We start from the raw sequence: 20,102 nt of genomic DNA, 5'->3' as shown, positions 1-20,102 counted from the left end.
TAAGGAGAACAGTCCGCCTATAGGGCCTGCCCAGGTTGGCACTCGGTGGCCCTTATTCTAGATTTCAGCCAGAAAGTACCAGAGAGCCTGAGGCTGTGAATCTCTGACAGGTAGATGTACAAAACTCTCACTTCAGAATTCCTTCAGGCTCTTTGCTTAAACTTAATCTTTAGAGGGGATGTAAAGCTAAGTGAAGTAAGCCTGTCAGAGAGAGACAAATACCAGATGCTTTCACTCATATGTGGAATTTAAGAAACAAAACAAAGGAACAAAGATAAGAAGAGGCAAATGAAAAAGCCAGACTCTTGAATATAGAGAACAAACTGCTGGTTGCCAGAGGAGAGGTGAGTGGGGGGATGGGCAAAATAGGTGAAGGGGACAAAGAGTACACTTAGCGTGACCCTAAAAGTCCAAGAGTGTGTATGACAATAACCGGAAAAAAAATCTCATTGGTACTTTTTCTTGCCTTGGAATGAATTTATTTGGAGAATAAGGAAAGCAATACCAGCAACCTAGACAACTGTATGGCCCCAAGACTCAAAAAGCAAGGAAGAAGAGCCACCTCCACTGGGTGTAACTGCTGAGCCCTTTTGGCCATCAAGTCAAGCAAGAGCTGCAAAGACCTTCTCATCAAGAGTCTGAACCATGGAAAAATTCTCTCTGAGCATGTGCGTACTGATTTGGACTTACTGCCGTATTTCATGGGAAACTATAGCACAGACAGATTCCTTGATTCTGACAAAAGTACAATATTGTACCATAACATTTGCTCTTGAGAAGCAAAGGAAGTGTGGTATTTGCAAAAACATGGCAGGATTGGGTTTCCCTTCAGGGAGCCAGTACATGAGTTACCCAACTCCGGAAGGGTTTCTTGACTAGACACGCTTGCAAGTGCCATACTTCCCCATGCAAGGTTGGAAATGACCTGAGGCCCACTACTCAGTCATTGGGATTCCTGATATTTCCTACCAGGAATACATCTCCCCATAAATTGAATTTCCCCTAAGCCCTTCTCAGTTTCCACCAGTCTAAATCCAGGAGTGAGGCGTTTGGCACCCTTTCTTTCGGCTGACCAACAGTTGCAGAGGAGAAGCTAATACTTTTCTTTTACGGGACAAGGTAACTTCAGGCAATGAGACTACGGGCTGTGTTTCCACACCCAATAGGAAATAAAGAATTGAATCTGGCATCTACTTGGTTCAGATTTTATTACCTGAAGACCTTTATTGAGGATCTATGCGATCTAGATGATTGCCTTGATTCTTTGATGCTCTGCACGGGAGGCACATCCTCAAAGACCTAAGGTAAAGCCTCAGCTTGAGAGATAAGCCATTCTTCCTGCTGACTGGATTTAGCTCATTGAACTGTAGTTGGTAATCAAATGGTAATTCTACTTGGGTTTCCCAGTGGGCAAAAATTAAAAAGGGGAGGATGAAAGTCTGTTCAGTTGATTTTCTCTCAAAATGATTCGGATTCCTAAAAAGAGTGAATGAGTCTGTAACAAAATGGTGTTGCCAAAGCCCTGACTTACAGACCTTATGGGTTGCAGTGTATGGATCTGGCCTGTTGTGTCTGTATATAACTTATGCATCATCAAATATTAATAACTGTTACAAGCATCTATATCTGTGTTGAACCTATTAATATAAATCTGTGCATATAACGGAAAGATTATACGTATCTTACTTAGAAAAAGGTTCTTAGAGGTATACTCTGGATCTGTTTGTTCTGTTTATGGCACTCATGCTGGCCAAGGGAAGCCCAAATGGGCATGGCATAAGAAGAATGAATGAGACCTAAAAAAATAGAGAACACAGTCATACGTCAGCTCTACATACATCCTGGATTTTCGGGTTAGTCCTGAATTTGACAGATTATTCAGTTTAAATATGATGTGAATTTCCAGATGAAAGTGATTTCCTAAGTATGTTCTTGTGAAACTTATTACAGGTAGTCTAAAACCAGAAAAACCTGTTTTGTTAAGCTGTACACCTTGTTTCTTCTGAACACATTGTCCCCTTATATATTTATAGGATAACTAGGAAGACAAAGCAAAGCAGGAAGACATTGAGCGGAGTCTTGGGAAGACGATCCCAAGACCACTCTTTTGAGAAACATGTCAACATGTACAAGTGCTAAGCTGGCCTTAAACAGCAAAACCCACAAACTCCTCAGTGCCTTGCCTAGATCCTTCTCTTCACCATCAAAAAGCTCTTGGGAGCACCACTTAAAGACAATCCATAACAGTTTCACAGCTAAATCCAGGAACTGTCCCCTTGACCCACAATATCTGCTGTAAAGGATGCACTGTCCACTACTACGTTTCAGCACGTCCTTGGCGACCCAATTAACTGTCCATCTAATGAAAATGAAGACCAATAACATTAAAAAGAAAAAAAAGGCATAAAGCTGCTTAATACTGCTCAAACAATGATCCTTATCTAAAAACAACAAGGGTTTGAGAGACAAAAGCAATTGGAATCTTACGTCTCTTGCAAGTTCCAAAGGTGTCTGGTTTGGAAGAGAAAAGTCACCAGGAATAGGTAATAAAGGGTATGTGATGTCTATATACACGACCTCTTCTCAGAGCATTTGCACCCTACGACTATTAGTGTGTACCCCAGCACCCATCTGCTGGTCTCTGATGACCACCTGACTCCTACGTGTGGACCAAGATTCTACACGCTCCTCGCAGTCAGTCAAATGTACTTATTTCTCGGTGATTCATGTTCAAGTTACCAGCAAACTCCCAAAGCCTGCAACCTTAGGAAAATACTGTGAGTTATTCAACAGAAAATGATAGTAGAGAAACTGACAAGTTTAGTTTGCACGATCCATCATCAGGATTCACTGGGTGCCAATGGCATACAAGGCACGGTGCTAATCCACTTATGTTATTTACTCCCTCAAACCGTGACAGCCTTGAAGACGCCATCTGTGAAATTGTGAGGAGCCATCATTTGCTCCCATTTCATGGCTCAAGGCTGCCTTGACTTTGCCATGGGAATGCCACCTTTATAGGATTTTGCACATGTTTGTTTTCTGTTCCTTACTACAGAGAAGACTGGGAAGCAGATTGGCTCTGCTTTCAACTGTGCCCTGTAACTAGTTTTATTGTGCTTTGAGAGAATACAACAGAAAGCTTTCTACATGTTAGATCAATGACGATGTTTTGTTTTTTATCGAGAGATGGTATTAAGAGGCGCAGCCAACGTAACCGTCCTCCACGTGTGAGGCGAGTCGAATGATTCAGCCTTCTAGGTTAATGAGACTGTAACTAAAATAATTTGCCGATTAAAAAAAATGTCCTTTTTTTTTTGTTAGAAATCCAAAGAAGAATTTTACGGCTGAAACAAAGAAAGTAAAGCATCAATCAAATCATCTCACTTGATTTCACTCTGCCAGGTGAATGCAAACCAAACACAAACGAATTTGAATATTGGAATCTGGTTAAAGTTTACGGTGGCTGTGTTCTCTTACTTTCGTCAATATGTACAGCGGCCATATGCAAATTACATCCTAATCCATTATCAAATTGAGAGCAAATTATGAAACCTACTTTGAAATTTCAGTGATTATTTCCCCAGACCGGATAGGGCAGAGCAGAAACTCAGTGGGTTCCATAATCAGCTGCCTTGAAGAACACGGTTCCCACTACCATTCTCTTTGAAATATTTAGTTGAAAGAGTACACAGAAGATAGATTCTGAGAGTTCCTGAAGACAGGGATTTGCTTTTAATCAACACATGGGCAAACTCTACGAGACATTTCAAGAGAATTATGTCTAGAGGCTTCTAACAGAATCTCTTGTGCATAACAAAGCAGAAGCACGGAGAACACTTGAAGGAATCACACTCTGGGTGTCTGCTCTTTATCCCAAGTCCCCGGAGTGTACCACATCACTTTAGTCATGTCCCCTGGGAAAAGAGCTTCCGAGACTCTGCATTTAGAGAGCAAAGGGAAGCTGGCAAGTATGTGTCTTCAATTCAAACTGATTCCTCCAGCACTCTCCGTTCAGACAATAATACAAGTGAGAAAATGAGGCAGTTACAAAGCATCACTTGGCAAAGACACAGCACCGCGCCTATCACTGACTCACAACAGATCCTCGAAGCCTTGGCTAGCAGATTAAGTAAACACAGAAATAGGTGCATTTTTTTTTTTCTTTTTAAAGACAGCTTGTTTATATTCTCTTTTTACCATAAGATACGCTGGGGAGTTTGTTCAAAAATTTGCTGAGAGTCACATCCTTATTTTTCACGTTTCCACGGTTCTTCCTCGACTCCGCAGTCGGCGGACTTTCCGTTGGCTGCCAGAGTCACCTGAAAATAATTATCATCAGCATCCAGCTAATAATAGGCCACTAACCAGAAAACCACCCCACGGGTTATGCGGAGGAGCACCAGATCCAAGTTACGCTACATGACTTCCATATTAGTTTTAAATGTCGTTCTTTCCCAACGGATTTGGAGCCCATCTTGCTTTTCAACACGGATTTGTAAATATTGAAAAGTCCACATTTGCCTGGGGGAGTATGGAGGAGCTAGAGACAGTTTGCTGTTTGGGGGATAATGTCTACTATGCTTTTAGGGTTGTGGGCGTGTCAAACTACACACAGACCCATCATGTAAGAATGCAGTCCTTAACAAAACAGTGTCCTTGTGCTACTCCATACAACCAGAGAAAACTCCCCCAGAACTCGACAGCTAGTTCTACACATGCGTGTGGAAGGTTCAGTTCCAAGGAGGCCAGGTCGGCTTTATACATGCCCAGTTGCAAAATCAGAAAACGTGAGGGTCTGGATACCAAATAAGCTATCCAGGCTTTAAACATGAAAAAGAAAAGAAAGGATTAAAAGCCAGTGGTCAGTGACAAGCACACCTAAATGATTTCAGTGCAGACATTTCCTAATCAGGTATCACCACCAGCCTGTCTATATTAGGGCTTCCCTGGCTCTAAGCGAACTGAACCCTTACACCGAACGGGAGGTGTACCCCTCCACTTCTAAATTGTTTCCTAGCTTACCTTCCATCTGTCTGTCCTCAACGTCATGTGCAAACTTAAACCCACGACTGATATTCCACATAATGCAGAGACTGGATTTATGGAAGCATTAGGATATGGAGACATGACAAATGCAGCAACGTTTGAAAGAAATCTGACCTTCTTCTTACCCGAGTGGAAGTGAAACGCATGCATTAGGAACACATACAACATGCTAGGGACAGACAACTGAACCAGGCGCGTGTAAATAAAAGCTACTCATTCCTCCCCCAATTGCCGGCAGCCCCCATATTTTTCTAGAAAGACCATGCGACAAGCCATGACCACCCCACGTGCAGTTACTCTGATTAAAAATAAAAAGTTCAAGCATAACGTCAAACTACAATGACAAAGGAAAGAGTTTGCAAACGGAAGAGGCCAACGCGGTGCCACGATGCTTGAAGTGGTTAACATTTTGACCAGAGCTGCAGCAAATTGGTTTCCCCTTCGGTGAACTGTCAGGAAAGACCGCCAGGAACAAACTGTCTGCCCGGAGAAAGCTGCCTGTTCACTCCAACCCTGAATGTGCCTGTTTGGCTTTGAGTGATGAACCAGATCAATAGCTGTGCAAAATTATAAATCACGTTGAAGTGCCTCTGGAACACCAGACAGCACTTGGGGGTGGTGCCCTGTGTTGTCATCATGGTTGAATACTGGGGCCTGTGTTTCCAAAGTGGCCAGGACAGCAGCTTGCTTGCTTGTTTTTTTTTTTTTTTTTTTTTTAGCATTTCTTTCTTTTTTCTGGCTGGGTTCAGGGAAGCTGGGGCTCCACTCCCCAGTCCATCCCATCTCTCTCTCCTCCAAACACCTAGAAAAGCAAGAAGGAGAGGGGGCCTAGGAGGAAGCACTGATGTCTCCCATCTTGGTGTTTAAAAACAGTGAGATAGCGAATGGACCAGACGGAGGTTTAAGCCTTATCTTTACTACAAAATTAGACATTCGCTTTGCTGTCCTCCCATGCCCATTTCAGGGCTTTGCAGATCATGAGCACTCAATAAACATTTGATGAATGATCAAAATATAGGAGGTCATAGGAATGAGATGGCCGTGCTCAACTAAACCCCACAAGGCACACAATAAATACTTGTTAAATAGAGCATAAAGCCATTCCACGGGAATGTGGACCCTTGTTGACCCAAACTAACATTTTGATGGGGAATAATCCAGCACATTCGTTTAGACGTGGGAAACACTGACTTTCCAGGAGAGTGGAATATGGGCTTTAGGTACATCTGAATTTCTAATAATTCGAAACATTTTCACTGAGTCAATTAATTTTTGCAGTTGTCTCTTGATGGGTGAGTCCTTCCTTAATTTGTACCAGAGCCTTGGCTCATCCACACATGTACCTGATAGAGAGGGGATGAGCAGAAGACTTGCTGGTCCATTAGACTTCTGGATCTATGTTACAGTCCAGTAAAGAAAATCACTTCTACGTTACCCTCAATTGTCTGGCAGAAGCCATGGTGTATATTTGGAATGACCCAGAAGTAACCCAGGAAGAAATTAACTATTAAATGAGATCTTGTCAACAGGAGTCAAAAAGGTATCAGAAATCTGTATCGGGTACAGCTTGCCCTCAGCTGCTGCCTGGAACCATATTAGTAACCCAACCCCCGGAGTTGACTCTGCTCACCTGCCAGGGTTTCTCCAAGTTTGCTTCACTCTGGTCATGAACTCTGTCTTTGACAATGTCAAGTTAGTTACAATGAAGGCTAGACAGAGCGCATCAAGCTTGAAGACTTAGCACCCAGCAGCCTGTGAAAGAGTCCAGAACACCCATGCTTCAGGAACGATGGTGCTGCCACTGTGGGAAATGTAGTGTCTATGGATAATTGTCCTGAAGGATAGTTATCCTTTACTTGAAATAGCTTCCCCATTCTTGGAGCAAAGTGACTGCCAATTCAAAACTCACCTCCTCACAAAAATAATGAAGAGAAAGATAGTTGCGCAAAGTTGGGCGGGCATATTTTTGACCAATATGTAATACACAGCAAGAAGGAATAGTTATGCTATGTAAATGAAGTGATTCTGGGTATTTCTCTTGGTGTTTCATTCAAGGAATAGAATATTTGAAATCCAGCAAAGCCTTAGAAACCAAATTCTTCGGAAAAATGTTCAAGAAAACCAATCAAATTTGTGGAGTGGTTGGATGGGGGGATCAGAATGACTGTTTTACCTCACGTGGACGAACCAAGCAACTGATTGGCTCTCTCACTGTTAGACCTGATGATTTCCTGCCATGTTAGACACAGAGTTAGATGATCTGGGACTCACAGAAGCTTGGGTTACACGATCTTTCAGAGAAATAAATGTGACAATAATACATGCAGGGGTTTTTGTGCTTGTCTTAGGAAATGGAGCATGCACTATTATATGCAGGTCTCAATATCCATGAATGGGAAAGGTACCTTGCACTCATCTACTATGACAGAGTTGTGTGCGGCATAGACACATTGATTAGAGTTGCTTTCCCTATGGTTCTTCACATCATCATAAACGGACTGAGTCTTGGTCATTTCAATATCTTCATGCACTCGATGCTGGGAGTCAATGGTATCCAGCTCAGACTTGGAGAGGTGATAGACAATCCCAGCCCCAAAAGAGTCCCCCACAACATTGACTGAAGTTCTCATCCTGTCCCTGGGAACAAAGAACAGAAAACGTTTAGTGAAGAAGCAGTGACATGGTGGTCGAGAGGTCAAGGTCTAGAGCCAGAGAAACCTGGGATTGAGTTCTGGCTCTACTTTTCCCTCTCCCTGATCTGGGGCAAGTTACTTAATCTTTACGAGCCTTGATTTCCTTGTTGGTCAGTTGGAGATAACAATCATACTTCTCTCATCAGCTTGTGTGAAAATTAAATGAGATCATGTACATAAAGGCTTAGCAGAATGTCTGACAGATGATAAAAGCCCAATAAAAAACAACAAAGAAAAAGGAGAGAAGGAAGAATTGGAGGGAAATCGTTCTCAGCTCTCAGAATTAGCACCCAGGCTCCAGACACTGGCAGCTGTGTCCAGCAATTCCTCTTGATTTAAACCATTCTTCAAAGACTCCCGATTACCTCCACTCACGTTACTTATTAATTCTACCTGTGAATTCTCCTGTAATAGAGAATTCATCTCTTCATAAGGATTGACACTGACACTGCATTTCCCTCTGCACCTCACTCTTCCCCCAACACCTACATATACATGGACACGGCCGAGGGATGAGACACACAGCCACAATTTTCTTCCCTGACCAATATGTGCAGTGACTGTGTGTCCTGGAAAAACCAGAACACTCTGTCAGGCTCTCTCCGGTAACCTAAAAAAATTAAATCTTCCAGAGTCCCTCTTGAATCAGCAAGTGTCAGGAAAAACCCTTCCTCAAATCTTGTTTCCCAAGTTCTGATTTGAAAAAACCGGATGGTCCAGAACTCTCCTTAGAAAGTCAGCACTGGGAAAACTAAGTTGTTAGGAGTAAGTTGTGTTCTCTTGTCCATTAGTACGAATCGGTGTGAAGAGTCCTTTTAACCATGTGTATGGGATACTCGAAGTCTGACAGAGAAGGATGCTGGAAAATCAAAATCTTTTTTCTAAAAAAGGAAGAATTTAGGCAAAAATATTGCTAAGACATCTTAGTCCAGGACACTCTAGCCCTTAATTCAAAAAAAATATATAAGGATATTAGAATTAGTTCAAGGCAAAGTGGAAGTCTTAATTGGTTCTTAGAACAAAGGCCTAAAATAAATTCTAGCTGCTACTATTAAATCTATTTCTCATTAGAGAAATGAAGCTGCACCAGGAGGAGTCTGGCCTGTGCGCTTGTGAGCCAGCTAGCCTCTGGTTTCAAGTGTGAAGATGTTCCCCATGCAAAAATAAAGATCAGAACCCTTCAACTCTCAGGGGCATATCTCCATCTAAGAATGCTCCTCTCCTCCCTTCTGCTCTGGCGAATCTGCCTCAGGGTGATAGAGTCTGTACATGAATGAAGACTGGCTCTTGAGGTCCTTCACACAATTAGGCACCTGAAGCCGAGATTGGTAAGAAGCCCCAGTGGGAGGGGATGATGATGGTTAAGAAAAAATATGGACTCTGGAGACAGCGTGACTTGGATTCAAATGCTAGCTTTTTCTTCTACTTGTTGGACAACGCTGATCATACTTAACATTTAATTGTGAGCCTTAGTGGCCTCATCTGTAAGATCAAAATAATAAAAATGTCCACGACACTGGGTTATTGCAAAGATTAAATAAGATAGCAAAGTGCTTAGCACAGAATTCTCTGAGACATTTAGCAAGAGCTCCCAAAACATTAGTCATTACATGAAGTGTACTTTATTACTATAAATCTTATCAAGTCAATTTAAGTATGTTTTTGGCAGCAACTAGCTAGAATGCCCAAACATGCCAAGTTAAGCTACCATCTCCCCTGAAAACATTAACCCTAGTTGCAGGACAATTCCTAGGGTAGCACTCCCAGCTAACCAGCTGATTTACTTGTCCATCACATAGCTGTGGTCTCCTTTGTTGTGTTTCAACTATACTTTCAATCCCTCCTGCCATGTGTCCTGAGCCATGCACCTAACATCCTTGACCAACTGTTAAATTCCAAAGAGCGCTCGAGTCTTCAAGAGGAATTCTGAGTACCCACTTATATCATGGCCCAGAAGGATCTACCTTATTGGCAAGTAGATGGGCTGAAGGCAGTGGTGGTGGAGAGGATGATGATGATGGAGATGACGATGATGATGATGGGAGCTGATACATCACATTTAATATGTATAGGAATATGCTTTACAGATATTACCTTGTTTAATCCTCTCCGCAACCTATAAGAAGTATTATGATCCCACACTTAAGAAATGAAAACTCTGAAGTCTGGAGAGATTAAGTGGCTTCGCAAAGTTACACATCCTAATGAAGTCATAGAACCAAATCTGAGCAGAGGCAGCGTGCCTCCAGAACCCACTGTCTGCCACATGATGCTAAGTGCCTGGGAGCCAGGCAGCTCTGATTCTGAAACTAGCTCAGCCACTTACTAACGGTATAACCTCGGTCACTTCCTCTACCAGAATTTTTCTCATGCAGGCAAAATACCTATTTTATAGGACTTCAAGAAGATAAAACCAGTTCCTGACCCATAGTGAATATTCACTATATGCTGGCTCCTTCCCTTTCGGGAAGAGCTATCACTCATACCCCCATCATGTGGGTGAAAGCACAAGATACTATGCTCAAGGGTTAATGACGTTTTCAGTTTAATAAATCCATTGCCACCCGAATGGGTGATATAAGTTTACAAACTCTTGTTTCCTCCACCCTTGACCTCTTCTGACATCAACTCCCAACTCTCCAGAGCAGCCACTGAACCAAGTTTTTGGAATAGAATATCTCTTCCATACCCTCAGACTTCCTTGAATTTGAAAATGAACTCTGACCAGAGGAAATAGATATCAGGCCAGAAATGAATGGAAGACGGAAATGGGCAGAATCAAAGCATACTGACGTTTGACACCAAAATCAAGATGGGAAGGGCCCTGGACTTAGGACTAGAATCCTAACCCAGATCTTCTGACTCTCTTACCTAGAGCAAATCATCTCTCACCTGAGCATGAAATATGGAATGGGGCTAATCCTGACCTCACAGCATATTGTGAGGGTTAAATAAAATGAGAGAGATATTCGTCACGCCTTAAGTACTCATTAAAGATTGCAGGAGCTCAGGAGCATCCAAATGGCTATGCGGAAATAAGAAGAGAACACAGACTCTAATACTTGCTGAGTTCTTTGTCAGTTCATTCATTCATACAATGAGCATCTTAGTGTGTGCAGGGCAGTATGTCCAGTGCCCTGTGAACAAAGAACAAGAAAAGGCCCTTCCTATGCTCCCTCTTCCCCCTAGAACCCACACTCTCTTTACTTGTCTGTGTCCCCCATAGAGTGAGACCAATGTTCTAATAGGAATAAGTGCTTGGTGTTATGGGATTTTGAAGGTAGGACATTTTCTCTACACTTGGGCCCCAGGAAAGACTTGAGTAGAAGTGTCTCAAGTTAGGTCCCAAAGATAAGTCTGAGATGATGAGCTACAGAGAAGAAATAAATCATGTGAAATTGAGGGGGTAAAAGCACCTAAGAGCATTCAGGAGGCAAATGAGTGTAATGAGAGGCAGAAGGTAAGAACCGACCAAATCACGTATGGCTTTATCAGCCCAGTTCGGAAGTCAGAGCATTATCCCAAGGGTGATGAGGAGCCACTGAAGAGCAAGACCATGCTTGTTCTGGTATGAAGGATGGTCTGAAGAAGGATAAGGCTGAAAGAGCAAAATCCACTTAGTGAAGATGTGGTGGAAGGTTATGAGACAGAATTACAGGATTTGAGCACTGATGGGTTATAGAGAATAAATGAGAAAAGAGGCAAGGGTTCCTCTCAGGCTTCTGGTTTTGGGCAATCAGTGGACAGTGCCACCATACGTATGGGATACGACAGGTCGGAATGAGAAAGGTTCTCGTGTCAGCTTGAACATACTGGGTCTGAGATTTGGGAGCCAGCAAAATAGAGATGTCCACAAGTGCTTGGGAATATGGACTAAAGATCAGGAGCGACGACTGGGCTGCACATAGTGAGTTAGGAGTCGACACCTAAAGCGGCGATGGGTGGATGGCACAGGTGTGTTTGGTTCATCCTTGGAGGGAATGGAGAGTGAAAAGAGGAGACAGTCTTGTCTAGGACCCCGAGGGTGACCACCATTTAAGGAATGGCCACAGGCATAAGAGTCTGCAAAGGTGGGAGGAAAATGGAAGAGTTTGGAGGAAGCATGTTTCAAAATTAAGGGTGTGGTGGACAATGCCAATTACTGCCTAGAGGTCAGGTAAGAAAAGAAAAAGTGCCCCTGGTTTTAGCGACAGAGGGGCCATTACTGATCCAGCCAGGGCAGTTACAAGCCAGGGGCAGAGAGAGAAGCTGGCTCACCAGGGGTAGAAAACTGAAGGAGAAAAAGTAAGTGGCGACATTATTTGTTATCAACTTATTCAAGACAACTGACTGAGAAGGTGAAGGGAGGGAAGGGAAGATGGGGGGAGACGGGAGACAGAATATTTGGTTTGCTGCTGAGGCCACCAGGGGAATGTCTGACCAACTCTGGGGAAGTCCAAGTCTGGCCAAAAGCAGGATAGGGGAGTTTATGGTTCACATGTGGAAATTTCTCCACCGGCAAATACTTTCATTTTGTCTCACAACCAGCCCTGACTGTTCAGGAAACCCTGCTGACCTCAAGTACTTCAAGGCTACTTGGTAAAAAGCATTTTACAGTGCTTGGTGCTATCCTTGAGTCTGGACACTGTGTGTGAGAACTGTGAAAAGGAGACAGAGGGGAGGTTAGAATCTTTCACTGAACGGGATCCACCACGGATGCCATAGTTCTGGGGCCACCAGGAACCAAAGATGAGAGAGGGTCTTGCCTTAGTTATTCACCCTGAGGCACCTGGTCTGGTTCCCTGGGAGAAAGGCAATTGCCAAGGTCCTCTCTCTCTCTTCTCTATGTCTTGATCTAAATCTTCTGGCAGGAGGGTGTTAGAATTGTCTGAAAGTCCCGATTCTCACGAAATAACAGAGCCAAGGGAGCAGGGTCACCCAAAATTGATCTGGTTCCTTGTATTGGGCTGAACCATATGAAATTGCCATTTCAGTGACTCCCTAAGGCCAAATATTGGCAATTTCATGTTATTCAACTTCGCATTCATAGACACAAACCGTCATGTCTGCCTCTTAGAATGCAGGGCGCACAGTGTGGCAGAGGGATCACCCGAGGCCCCAGGCCTAAGAAGGCTGGCACAACCCGAAGCATCCAAGGGCTAAAGCCACATGGGGTTGAGAAGGGAAGGAGGGCCCACCAAAGCACTGGTGAAGAGTGTGAACCTTGGATGGGAGCCTGGATTGCGATCCGGGCTCCATCAGGGCAAGGTATGTAGCTTTTCCTGCTCAGCTTTCTCATTTGTAAACTATGGAAAGTAATCCCTCCATCCAAGCATTTTGAAAAGGAAGTAACTGCTAATGTGTCCTGAGTGCCTGTCATTAAGAGGTCCTCTGCCAAACTCTGCATATAAAAGGCCTGACTGAGTGCCAGACTGAAACCCAGTTGGCTCTTCCGCCTCCGCCTCCCCATCATCATCATCAGGAGTCCAAGTGAAAAGGGGAGTAGACCACTTCCTCTTGTTCCTCCACCAAGTCTGGTGCATTCCTCTTTTTGCACTTAAGCACAACTCAGCTGGGAGTTTTGACCACATCTGTCCCCATTACTAGACTATCAGCTCTCTGAGTGCTGATGCCATGTAGTACTGGTTCATGACATGGGCAGTGTTGGGGGAGGTGGGTGGGCAGGCATGGGAGGGAGGAGGGGCAGGGATGGATTGTTAAAGAGGGCAGATAAACTCTAGAAAGACAACTGTCTTTTGTTCAGCAGATGTCTGGCTGGCTGTCCTGGTGGTGAAAGGTTCGGGCCAGGGCAAGATGTAGAGGGAGAAGGAAGGAGAGAAAAGAGAGCCCAAATTACCTTGCCTGCAAAAACCAGAGAGGTGTCCTGATTGCTGGGGGTGAGCACAGAGATGGAGGGAAGGGGGCCCAGCAAGGCACAGAGAGACGGGGACTGAAGGGCAAAACAGAGCATAGAGAGGAGCCTAGAAGGGGGATGGTGGGCACTAAGGGATTTTTTTTTTTTTAAAGAAAAGGGGTGCCTCGTATTAAATTGTTTCCATGCTACCTGAAATTATTAACAGTGATTACTTCAGTGAAACAAAACTCAAGATTCAGTGGTAGATAGAGGGACATTTTCTCTTTTTCATCTTACCACTCTCTTGAGCTTGCTTTACCCCTCCCCTTGTTTCTCCGTATTGCTTTTGTGATACTTTAAAAAATGATTTTGCTGTGCAGAACCGTAGCCCCACGCCCACCCCACCCCGATCTGTAATTTCACCACCTTGAGTCAGGGACACTTTGTCAAGGGAGGGAAGGACTTAGGGGAAAAGGGTCACATCCCATGCTGAGGTCGACACAGACTGGGCAACATAGAAAGAATTCTCTGGGACTGGAAAATCAAAGAAAAAGATTTAAACGTAAACCCCCAGAATCTTCAGAGCTATGGCAGGTGTAGGAATCGGTTTCCTCTTCCACCAGACACGGAGTAAGCCTTCAGTCAGTTTTGTGCGTATATATGCATGCCCGAATAAGAGAACGAGAACCCAGCCTGAATAAGAGAACGAGAACCCAGGGTGGTGGGCCCGGACCCCCAAGGAATAGCCGGACCGTCTGGGTTTGAATCCCAGGTCAGCCATTCAACATCCACTAAATCAGGATAAGCTGCTTTTCCGTGGGCCTCAGTTTCCTCAACTGTTAAATGGGGATAATACCATTAGCTGCCTCATAATTTGGGGCAACTTTTAAAGAGGTCCATGTAAAGTGCTTAGAACACTGTCTAATAATTAGGGCGCACTTGCTGAGTATGAGCTATCAGTATCCTGAGTCCTTTCCATTGTTTTTATTGACTGGATGCATCAACTGCCAACTGGTGTTCAGAAAAGAACCGAGGGGCGCCTGGGTGGCTCAGTCGGTTAAGCATCCGACTCTTGATTTCAGCTCAGGTCTTGATCTCAGGGTTGTGAGTTCAAGCCCTGCTTGAAAAAGAATCGAGGTGCTGATATACCCACAACCAGGGACTCCTATTCCCCCTTCCCTATCTCTAATCCATGGTTTCTGGAAGCGAGGTTCCTGGCATGCATCCTCAGCATCACTGGTGAATGTCAATTCTTGGTCCCCATCCCAGACCCACTGAATCTCCAGGAGATTTTGGCGCATGCTCAAGCTTGAGAATCACTGGGCTCTATTCCCTCCAAGGAGGGAGGCTAACAGGGAGCTTCAGAGCTCCCCCCGCAGGAAGGAGGCCGTAAAGTCTTCCTAGTAAGTTCCCATTTCAGCTCTATCCCCCAGCTAGTAAATGTATCCCCAGAAACGATCTTACCAGCAGTCTTATATAATAAATGGGTCACAGATCCACTTGGGTTTCACTGTATTTTGGCTTTCCTTTTGCCACCTGTGGCCAGACCCGGTTATTTATTACCTCTTCCTGGTACTGGCTCCCTGTTTTCACTCCATCCTGCTTCCTTCCAAGAAAGAGGGGTGTCAGAGAGGTCTCATAAATATCTGCCGAGAATTCCTGACACAAAGGGCTTCTTGGGCCCTGGGGAAGGTTCTGGTTTTATCAGCCCCGCCCATCCGGTGTTCGAGGACTCCGGCATTTTTCAGGGCCCAGAATCTTGGTTTTCACCATGACATTTACAGAGTGGCCAAGCCTGCCCATTGAGAAGCATCCAGGGCTTGGCGGGCAGTAATGAGGCTGGCTGGTCTCCAGCAGTTGGCAAACACTGTGGCACGTTAAATGTCACTGCAGGCTTTGTTTGATTTTAAATTGAAAAATTGCTAGAGTTATGAGAGCTTACAAGCTTTGCCTGGAGAGGAAAAAAACAAAAAACAAAACAAAACAAAAAAACCCTCACCTTTTCTTTTTCTCTGCTTTCCCCCAACCGAATATTTTCCTAGGGAATGGCGAGACTCCCCCTGCACCTCTGTGTCAACTCTTCCCCCTAACCCCACTCACACTGTGATGGGTACCCGATGGCCACGGAGCCCATGACCAAGAGCGTGTTTCCAGAGCTCCACTTGCTGGTGAGAAAGAATGTGCCACCATTACTAATTCAAAGCAGATCTGACCTAGCTACAGACCCCTACGCACATTTTCCCAGGATCCTCTACCCTCCCTTTTTCTTCTCCTCTTAAAAGGAACATTCAGGCTTATTTGTATACAAACATCCATCACCAGCAGAATCTTAGTCCAAGTCTTAAAACCAGTAGGGCACTCAAGGGCATGGGGTCTAGACTCTTGCTTTTAAGCTGACAAGTCATTATTCCCAGTGTTCACATGACAGAGCTGAAGTCCAGGGAGTAACTTGCTCAAAGTCCTACAAAGAGTAAGTGCAGAGCTCAGATCCAGGGCTCCTGACTGTTTGCTTTCCTTTCTCTGGGCACACGGGGCCCCCCGCACCTGAGATCCGACCCCAGAACCGGAGGACAGCTCTTCATCTGTTCCTTCCTTTCCAGGGCCAGCCTGGGATTGAGTTTTCTCATATACAGTTTCATCAATATAGTTAATCCAAATGTATCATCCTCTTTGGGTTCAGCCAACTCCCTTCTGCTGGCACGTTCCCACCCTGGAGTTAGGACACCATGATCTCTGCGCAAATATGAACATGTGAGCGCTGGTGTGGGGTGATGGGGAGGACCCAGCCCTCCTATTCCATTCACTAACATTTAGGTCAGAAGTGGGCAGGGTCTTGGATGTTTCATGAAATGACTCTCATCCAACAGGCTTGGAAGCAAATGACTGCCAAGAAGCCCAGGGCCCACAATGGTTGACCCACTGGAGCTGGAGGGCTTGAATTCTCAGAGCAGCGGAGACCTTGATTGTACCCCATTTGTCCCCATTTAGGCTTTTTCTGTTGTTTTGTTTTAATCTTGGAGGAGGAAAAAAACAGGTCAAACAGAAAATTCCCTGGTTAGTCTGTAGAACCAGGGGTGACCCTAATAGGTCTGTCTTCCCTAAAACCTTTCTGACTGAGCACCTCTCACTGAGCTTCTGCCCACTGCTAGATCTGCTTGGTTGTAAGTAGGAAGCTGTGTCGGGTCGGGTAAAGCATCCTGACCTGACCACCCAAGCTCTCTTGTGCCCACAGGCAAGACACTTAAATTTTCTGATTCCCAGTTTCCTCATCTGGGAAACACTCCTTAGGGCCCTTTGGGGATTAATCATTACCAGATGTAAAGAACATGACGGTATCCACCAAGTACCAGCTCCCTTTTTCATTTCCAAATGATATTAGTGCATTTTTTTTTTCACTCAAAGAGAGGCATTTGCATGATCATGAGGGGAGGCTGTCTCTATAATGATCATTTATAAAAAAGCTTGATCTCGAATGGTGGATTTCAGGCCTCAGAAACAAGCCCAAGAAGAGACGAGGTAATGTAGACACACAGACAAGAGTAGCTCCACAATAACACCGTTTTGGGGGGGGGTTCAAGGAGCCAAGAGGCAGAGGACTCAGGAAGCAAAAGTCACAGGGGAAGCACATTTCATTTCAATAGCTTCCTCTGTCTTTCTTCCTGTGTGGAAAGGCCCCTGGTCATCATACAGCAACCTGTGGTGAAATTTAGCGCACATGTATCGAGCTCCTACTGACCTTGAACTATTGCCAATGCCCTCATTTCCCTTTTGTCCTCTTCCCCACCAAAGCCCACCCCACTCCTTTGTCTCCTTCATCCCATTCCCTCCCAATCCTTCCCCCCCATAAACCACCGCCGAATCTCAGCCGCCATGACTGCCTTGTCGGAACAGACGTCGTGAGAAAGCCTGCCCTGGGGGCCGGCACAGGCTCCCAGAACAACCGAGCTAGCATGGAGGACCCACCACCACCCCCTGAGAGAGACTAGCAGAGACAGAGAAGAGGCTATTTCGCTTACCCTTCACCTTCCCACTAAAGGTATTTTCGGAGCATTTCTCTGGTGATGAAAGAGCCAGTCAGGAAGATCCATGACCTTCCCTGTAGCCCTTCTGAGGAGTAGAGATTATGTCCGGGGAGCCACTTCCATGTTCTAACCTAAACCTTAACAGCAGGCAAGCTCTGTGGAGAGGTCAGTCTTCCTTCTAGCTCACCAGATGTCCTTCCCTTTAGTCATGCGCATGTTTCTCCCTTTGGAAGGGTGAAGGTAAGGGGAGGGAACTGTTGTTTTAGATGCAGGAAACTCAAGGGCATTAAAGATGGCTTCTGGCTCTTAAAATCTATGACGATAGATGTCAGAAATATTGCCACTGCCATGTGGAGCAGTTTTAAAAAATGTGCGGGCACTTTGGCCTTGGACCTCTGTGCCCCTGACACTGAACACCCAATAGCATCTCCTAGCCCCTATTGCTTAGCTCCAAGACTGGACAGGAGGCATCAGTGTATACCCCACAGAATATCAGAGACCGAGTGGGCCCTTAGCAAGGATCGATTCCCATCTCGCTACCGGCGACCATCTGGCTAGACTTGCCCTGTGAATGGGCAAGTGTCCTACATTATGAAAATGCCCTTCACTGGTAAATATACTGGGAAAGGTAGCTGGGCTATGTGGACACAGTCAAGTTCAAACTTCTCTGCATGGCCGTGCAGGCTATCCATTTTGTCCCACTTTTCACCAGTCCCTGCCTCCCACTCTGTGCTCCAGGATTACTAAATCCCACACTGTTTGCTGCCTCAGTGCCTTTGCACAGGTGGGCCTTGTCCTGCCTGGAATGCCCTGTTTCCCCTTCCACCTACGTCTACCTACTGGTTATGATTCAGCTCAGCGATCACTGCCTTCAGAAGCTTGAATATGGCCCTGATGAAGAACGCAGTCGCCTCCCAAACCAAGCCAAACTGGAGTCAAATCTCTCTTCACTCTCAAGTCACCTCAGTTTCCTCATCTATACACCAAAAGCAATAATACCAAACCTTCAGGGTTGTTAGAAAGGGGAAGATGTAAAATGCTTGGTGCAGTGGCTGGCACATGGTGCCCATGCAAATTCAGTTGCCATGTTCATTATTGCCTGATTCCTCCATTCCGCCCTTCTATCCTAGACTGGGACGGGTGCCTCTTTCCATCACTATCTTTTATGTGCATGCTACATTTTTTTTAAGATTTATTTATTTTAGAGCGAGAGCGAGAGAGAGAGAGAAAGAGAGAGAGCCCAGGCATGAGTGAGTAGCTGGAGAGGCAGAGAGAGAGGGAGAGAGAATCTCAAGCAAACTCCCCACTGAGCACAGAGCCTGACATGGGCCTCGATCCCAGGACCCTGAGATCATGATGTGAGCCAAGTGTCAGCCACTCACCTGACTGTGCCACCCAGGTGCCCCTATGCGAGATATTTTTTTTTTTTAGTCTAGTATAATAAACATACAATAAAATGTACCCATGATAAGTGCATGGTTTGATGAGTTTTGACAATGTAGATACCTGTGCATACCTGTGCCTATGAAACATTTCTACCACCCCTAACGATTTCCTTGTGCCCCTTCCCAATGAGTCTTTTCACCCATCCAGGCCCAAGCAACCACTGATCTCTTTCTGTTGCTAAGATTATATTGCCTTTTCCTGCAGCTTCATATAAACGGGATCATACCGCGCACACTCCTTTGTGCTTCGTTCATTCAGCATAATGTCCTGAGATTCCCCCACATGCATCAGCAGTGGGTTCCTTATTGCTATGCTTTTAACTTTGTTTTGTAATTTATCTGATGCCTCCACTAGACTGGGAGGTCCTCAGGATGCCTTTTTTGCCTTCGGTTCCCAATGAGGCGCTCAGTAAATGTTAGAGAGAAGGAGGGAGGGAGGGAAGAAGTTGTCATGGGGATTTGCGAAGACCTTGGCTGCAACCTTGCATCTTGTCCAGCCCAGGGAGGCAGGACTCACGTCCCCAGCAGAGCCCCCTGGGCAAGCACTTACAGCAGCCAGTCCACGGCCACCAGCAGGCTGATGTCCTCCGTCGGCAGGCCCACAGCCGTCAGGATGAGGAGCATGGTGACGAGGCCCGCACTGGGGATACTGGCTGCACCCACGCTCGCCAGCGTGGCCGTGAGGCTGAGCGAACAGAGAAGACCAGGTCAGGGGAAGAGAAAGAGGACTTGGCAAAACCATCCCTGGCAGGCAACTGTAAGCTTCAATTTTCCCAGCAGTCATAAAATTTCTTTTGTTTCTCAAAGAACAGAGAAATCCAGAGTGAAGAGACCCAGGAATTAAGGTCTCTCTGGATTCTACTCAACTGCGGTGGAAGTTTACAAATTCATGGATTAGAGCCTTAGCCTCAGCAGGAGAGCCAATTAGCCTAATATATCACAGGGCTCAACGAAGGTAAGTGTGGCTCTCAAGCAGGCAAGGAAATAATAAAGAAGGAAAACAAATCACCCTAATCCTCCCACGGGAATACCACTGCATTCATTTCTGCTTACGCTTTTA

At 45.2% G+C, this 20,102-nt stretch overlaps 1 protein-coding gene across 2 annotated transcripts in view; it reads right to left on the bottom strand.

Moving 5' to 3' along the window:
* Positions 1-4,250: 4,250 nt before the first annotated feature.
* The window catches only part of SLC1A2 (solute carrier family 1 member 2), a 47,810-nt gene continuing 31,958 nt past the window's right edge, over positions 4,251-20,102 (bottom strand). For both annotated transcript variants that reach the window (XM_088018141.1, XM_028087713.2), the window contains 3 exons: positions 19,593-19,727; positions 7,455-7,686; positions 4,251-4,322 (listed from right to left, as the gene is read on the bottom strand). In XM_088018141.1, the coding sequence (XP_087874267.1) occupies positions 4,251-4,322; positions 7,455-7,686; positions 19,593-19,727 (439 nt within the window). The remainder of the gene's footprint in view (positions 4,323-7,454; positions 7,687-19,592; positions 19,728-20,102) is intronic.

This window comes from Eumetopias jubatus, unplaced genomic scaffold, assembly GCF_037043125.1.
Source record: "Eumetopias jubatus isolate StellerSeaLion01/CBP00866 unplaced genomic scaffold, mEumJub1_p1.0 scaffold_13, whole genome shotgun sequence".
In the NCBI taxonomy this organism is placed as follows: domain Eukaryota; kingdom Metazoa; phylum Chordata; class Mammalia; order Carnivora; family Otariidae; genus Eumetopias; species Eumetopias jubatus.
Note: the sequence above shows the minus strand (reverse complement) of the source record. Positions and strands in the feature narration are given on the sequence as shown.